We start from the raw sequence: 6571 nt of genomic DNA on the forward strand, positions 1-6571 counted from the left end.
ATTTACCCTTGCTGTATTTTTCTTTCTACTTCAGGCAACCCAGGAAGAACCCTAGCACCATCTCCCAAGACTCTTGGGATAAGGCATACCCACCTGGTGAAGGGTTCCAGACTGCTAAGGACAACCCCAGGTACTCCAGCTACCAGGGCTCCAGGAACGGCTATCCAGGTGGAGGCGGTGTCAATGCCAGAGTCCTTCTGGAGGCCCAGGAGCTCTTGAGGCAGGAGCAGAGACGCAGAGAGCAAGAAGCCAAAGGGAAATTAATGCAGGAAAGTGCTGGCAACAGCAGCTATGAGGGGTACACGGCACATCTGAAAGACCCCGCCTCTCCTAAAGGGCCGTACCGACACGACGTGCCACCTTCGCCTTCACAGTTAGCGAGGCTTAATAGATTGGGTTCTGAGAAAGGAAGACTTTTTTATTCTTGAAGAGCATCATTGGACTGCTTGATGAAGAGCCAAACGAAACGATTAGAGCCAAGGGGATTGTTTTGAAGAAAGAAAAATAGACACTATGAATCTTGACAGGGGACAACCTAGAGGTCTTATAGTTTAGCAGTTAGCTTATAGGTAAACAGTTGTGAAGTGTACTCGGTATGTGGGTGTTTGTGTTCAGTCCTCCGCTGTGAGGATGACCTATACTAGTCAGTCATTCACCCTCCTACAAACAGTGCCTTCTCTGCATTCACGGACACGAAGCTTGTTCGCAGTCGTCCAGGACTCTGATTCATCGAGATCTGGCATCGTCGTGTACTGACAATCAAATGGGCAGACAGGCAAGTGAGTGGGCGCTTTTTTGAGCCCACGGGGAGGCGCAAGTTTCTGTGTGGGTTTTGTATGTGGGCATGTGACAAGGTACATGTTTCACTATCAAGAATGTGTCCCGCGGATGACTCTGCCCACCTGTCACGTTCAGCCCCGACAGATGCTGCCGGTGTTTATCAGCATTCTGTTTTCTCTACTTTTAGTCTTCTCTCCACAGCAACACAACTCGCACAGTACTCCACAGGGAGCACAGAAAACAAGGCAAAGTGTGTGAAAGAAAGCGGGGCGCATTGTGTGTGTTATTAATAAAAAAGACCCCCTCATAAATGATTCATATTTTGTGTTATCTCCATGGAGGAGGCTCAGGCAGAGAGGGTAGACAGCTCTGATCCTCTGCCTGGCCGCTCTGCTTGGCTCTGGGCTTGACTTGCCGGTCCGCCCGCCTGTCTGTCTGGAGCCCTCATCCTCTCTGCGTTGTTCTCGTCTTCTCTCTGTTCATTACGCTCCTATTTTCTTTTTCTACCTCAACACCCCTACCTTTATCCTCTGCTCCCCTGCTCTCCCTTCTTTGCACATCTCACACCTTCGCTTCCCCTTACTCTTCCTCCTGCTACACGGTGCCACCCTCCTCCTCCTCGTCTCCCGAGTCAGGCTCTGCACTGAATTTTTCATCACAAGCCACCTGCTGCCTGCCAGAGCCAAAGAACGCTGCCACCGGAGGCATCGACAGAGGGCCCGGCTTCTGACATAAAGAGTGGAATAAAAGCCAAAAAAAAAAGACACAGAATAAAGATGGGAAGAGAGACAACGAGCCTCCGAGTGTGAGATTAGCTGGAGCTTTTTCCCAGTTTTAACAAAAGGCAAAACTGTCCTTGGGAGTTAATTGCTTTCAATTGCTATAATTGCTTTTTGTATTTTTTTTTTTGCAGTTGTTAGCATTTAGTCGGCCCCATTCTCCATAATAAGTTAAAAAGAGGGAACAGGTAAACAGGCTCTCATACTTTAAAAAAAGCATCAGTCAATAGATAATCTGAATGCCAAAAGTTTTTACAGGGCAGAACAAAATAACAACAGCTTATTTACTGGCTCACATTTTGCAGTGTCTAGCTCTGAGTTTGCTTTTGCTGCCATAAGTCGATGAAATAGGACTTTTCTCTTGACAATAGCAGAACGAAAGAAGCCGTTCTTTCCAAACAAACGTTTCGAACATTTTTAACTCCCTTTTAACCCTCCTGAAATGTTTCCCTTAATATGGCAGTTGGGCTTAGTGGGTTATGCTAACTTTGTGTTTACCACCTCTTTCTCTGTGCAGCTGGTACAAATATGGAATCTTTCCACAGGCTCACAAGTAAACAAACAGGCTTTCATTAATCATTACGCAAGGTGAGAGGGTCATCTGGCCGTTCGCCCTGCATGGAGTTCCCATGGAAGTGGCTTTTCCGAGCAGCAGGGGTTTTGTGTGACACAGGTGAAGATTCCACAGCAATCTTCAGGCTGGAATAATGCTAACGCACACTAGTCACAATAGCGCTTCAGTTTATTTTGCTTGCTGTCGAACTGTCTATTGTTAGCCAACTATTTACATTTGATTTATTCAAATGTCTTCCTCCCCTTTTCTACCAATGGCTCCGCTTAAAATTGAAGGAAGATTGTTATGAAAATGAAAAGGTTGCACACAGATTTACGTCAGACCTCCTGGCAAACCCACTGATTCTGTTCAAACTGAACTGGTTTCATAGGTTTTTGCTGTGACAGCCTTGAGAAGGACTTTTTTCTCTATTTTGTTGTTGTTGTTGTTGTTGTTGTTGTTCTCCATTTTATGAGGAAACAGAACTTAAAAAAACAAACCAGAACAAATTAAACAAGAAATATCTGCAAGACTAGATAAAATTTCCATTCTGGCCCAACTCTGCAGCTGCTGATTGAAAACTTTTCGTGAGGCACTAATCACTGAAGCCAGCTGTTGTAGGTGTACTGGGAAAAAACGCTTGGGCATCGATGACACATATTTAAAATAAATAAATAAATACTGCCACCAGCCCACTATTATAATTGCTGCCGTAGGTGGCAACCTCTTACTCTGTGCTCGTCTTTCTTTGACAGCGATAATGTTTGTGACGTGATTGTGTCTGCCTCTGAGCTAACAAATGAAACGGGGCAGAGGTCAAATTTTAAACAAAAGGGAAATACAGAAAAAGCTACAGAGAACAAACGGGCAGTGCATAATCACCCTTCACTCCCACACCATCTCCATATGCAGAGGGAAGCTGCATGATAAACATGATCTCCTGCTGGTTAATGAAGACCCTTGCTGGGATAGATGCAGGCTTGGTAAGGGTAATGAATGAGATGAAGTAAAATTGAACCTGTAGTGGCATCGTTCCAGGTTTAAACTTAGCAATATTGTTCAGCGCACATACTTATGTGTGCATGGGTGCAATGATAGAAACAGATTTTTGGGGAGGGGGGCCGTCTTCCCAGTTTGAAGGTTTTTAAACCCACCTGAGAATGAAGCCGATGAAAAACGTACCAAAAAAATGACACAAGCTGTGCAGATGAGAGTAGAAGCATTCTCCATTGCGCACATTATTTTAGCGAAGTGTTTGGTTCCTGCTGTGAACACAAATTGCAGACCAGCATATTTAGAAGGATACAGTGGATTTAGCTGCTCAGCTGTACCTGTTATATCAATAAGTGCCTGAGATAATATCACAAAATGTTACACAAAGAAGGTTATGATGTGATTTTTTTTTCCTGTCAGTGACACTGCAGCACACAAATTGCAGTGGATTTTGTGTTTTTTTTTTTTTTTTTTAAATCCATCTTAAGGGTACACTTTCCTGAACGTTTCTCTTTTAATATTTGTAAGAGCCAACACTTGCGGACAGTTATCATTGTATTTGTACTCTGTTTGATATGCCTTCAAACATACTGCAGCAGGATGTGTTTTAAAGTATCTCAAAACAAATGGAAGTTATTAGATGCTGATGTGCAATTGTTGTGTTTGTTGTTGTTGGGTTTTTTTTTTTCAGAAAACTTTTACATGATCTATTAAGAAATGTATGCAGCCACTTCTTCCTGTACATATCAAATTTAGAATAAAACAGAAGGCTGTTCCATCCTGTTTCCAACCTCGCCTTGCCTCTGTCTCGCTCCCCCTCCCCAGCTTTTCTTCCCAGCCCCGACTCTGAACCCTGATCAGACGTGTCGCCAATTAACCACGAGGGACTCTGCAGTCAGATGTCAAACCTGTCAGGGCTGCTTGCTGATGTCTTTTTCAGAAAGACAAACTGAGAGAGTTTGATGGATAAAGAGGAGATAACATGATGAAATCATTAATTCCCGTGGGGGGAAATGGTGTAGCAGTTGATGTACAAACATAACTGAAACAAACATTTGGCTAGTGGGTAACGGCGCTGTCTCCCCCCGTGTAACCGACCTGGTGAATACAATGAGATAATCTCCCAAAACACCACCGTGTTTCCTGTTATTAAGTCCAACCTTATTCCCACTGTGACTCACAGGGGACCTGTTGAGCAGCTCCCTGCTACTGTTTTTGTTCTTCAGGCCAAAGGTGACATCCTAACTAAATACAATTAATGCTGCTTAAGACAACAGCCTGCATGTGTTAAGAGAAACTAAGATATAGGTACACAGGAAAAAGAGCTGGAAGCAGTTTGATCCCTCTACCTCATCCTGCGCTTTTAACATTCACAGCAGTCGTTCTTTTTACTGGGTTAATAGCATGACATTAAGAAGGAATTATACATGTCATGTGTAACAATGCCACGATCACAGTGAGACAACAGAAGGGATTTTGTGTGCTTATTTCTGCTTTGAAATTTTGAGTCACAGACTGTCGATGATAACCTTCAGACCACATCCTTTAAGGTTCACTGAGGAAGCTCGCATGAATACCCGGCCATTCACGCTTGCATTTATGAGGGCATTTGGCACTGACAAGTGTGGATTTACAAGAACACAGGATGCCGTTTCAGCTGTCTCATTCCACATTGGTATTCAAATACAGCTGAAATATGGAACATGCACAGCCCTCCCAGGGTTTACTGCAGTGCACTGAGACCCAGTCAGAACTAACAGGTGCTTTCAGGCTTCAGCTCATACCTTGTAGGCTGGATACTTAGGCTCATATACTGTTGTTGGATATTGTGGTTTCCTTTATCCAGGGATGGAATTTGGTTCAAAACCATAAATGTTTAAAAAAAGGCATTGTGTACATCCCATTGGGAATAGGGAAGAAGGTCATATCATTGGGAAACATATGTAATTTAATGCAAATGTTGGAAAATTCCAGTGTTGCAGTAGACTAAAAGTAGACTAGCTCGATAAAGTAGAATATGACACAAAAAAACATCTCCATAAAGTAAAATTTCTCTAAAAAAAAATGGTTCAATAGAATAAAATGAAAAAATAAAGTTGCTTAAGTAAAAAACTTACATAAACATAAGAAGATGAACAATAAAAATGTCTCTAGAAAGTAAAAAAGTTCAGAAAAATTAATACGGTACTAGCAAAACCAGGGATTTATTCTAAACTGTTTAAGTTCACTTTCACATTCATATTTTAGCCACTTGTGCTTATCCGGGTGATCGGGGGGCCGTCCCAGCTACCATAGGGCAGGAGTCAAACCGGGCTGCATGCTGCCCAATAGTGGGGTTTTTTTCAGAGTACGTATTACTTGTTGACTTGTTTGAAGCCTTTAGATCTCCATGCATTTAGTTTAACTCAGTGACTTGCAACTATGGCCCAATATTTCTTCCCACACAGCTGCAATCCTCAGAATGGGGCAACACATTATAACATAAAGATTTATTTCCTTTTTCCTACAGCATGCTATCAGTGACCAAATGTTGTTTTTCTTGGGCATAATAATAATAATAATCAATGAAACAATCAGTCCTTAATCTGTTTTGGCCAAATGTCGAGAATGTCCATGGACGAGTTCCAGTAATTAAGGAGTTATTTCTCTTGGCTGTGCAAAACATAACTACACTTTCTGTTTGCCATTAATAATTCCAGTACGTGCGGCTCTACCACCTTGCTGAAAGGCTCTCCAAAAATCCTTTTTGGGAAGAAAAGCTCTGATCTCTTCCCAACAACCCCCCCCCCGGTCTTAAAGGTGATCGTCTTCGTGTAACCTTCATCTGCTTCAGTTCTCAGCCAAAAGCTGCATAATGAGTTCCAAAAACATCTCTGAAATATGGAAATGGCACTTCTCCACTGCAAGAATTAACCTCAATTAAATCATATCTCTATTAACCGTAAACATCAGGCTAATGTGTTTCACATAAAAGCTTTCATCACTGTATTCTACTCATAACAGTTTGCCAGATTTTTAAAAAATGCCAGTGGAAAATTTTAAATAGTCCAAACGAGTGCTGGCACTACTTTGCATTTACAAATATTTAACACAAAAATGGCTACATGCACACATATCTTTAAGAATCCTGCTTGCGTGGAACCTACAGTTGGCTGATAGTCTGTAAATGAATACAAATTTGCATTCAGAGAATCTCAGAGAAATTGGAAAACTAAATTTAGTTTATAATGCATGATGAAGTGAGGGACTATACAGTAAATGTATTTCCTGTACATATATGAACATTTGCCAAGCAAGTTTCCACATTGCTGATAAAGCCTCTTAATGCCGTCTCAATCTATACGTACTTCACAGCATTCCAGAGCTTTAAATCCAGTATCTGTGCAGACATCTGTACACTGATGCACGTGCTTCACATCAGCCAGCAATAGTTGGCTTTCCACAGTTGAACGACTAATAGCAACAG

The 6571-nt window shown here is 42.2% G+C and overlaps 1 protein-coding gene across 4 annotated transcripts in view; it reads left to right on the plus strand.

Moving 5' to 3' along the window:
* Positions 1-3828, plus strand: part of pard3ab (par-3 family cell polarity regulator alpha, b) — a 250718-nt gene extending 246890 nt beyond the window's left edge. For all 4 annotated transcript variants that reach the window (XM_085378508.1, XM_085378509.1, XM_085378512.1 and 1 more), the window contains one exon: positions 35-3828. In XM_085378508.1, coding sequence (XP_085234634.1) covers positions 35-428 — 394 coding nt within the window. In that variant the 3' untranslated portion in view covers positions 429-3828. The remainder of the gene's footprint in view (positions 1-34) is intronic.
* The last annotated feature ends 2743 nt before the right edge of the window (positions 3829-6571 follow it).

Source organism: Diplotaxodon limnothrissa, linkage group LG18 (assembly GCF_057381915.1).
Source record: "Diplotaxodon limnothrissa isolate DT_005_m linkage group LG18, D_limnothrissa_male_GT1.1, whole genome shotgun sequence".
Lineage (NCBI taxonomy): Eukaryota > Metazoa > Chordata > Actinopteri > Cichliformes > Cichlidae > Diplotaxodon > Diplotaxodon limnothrissa.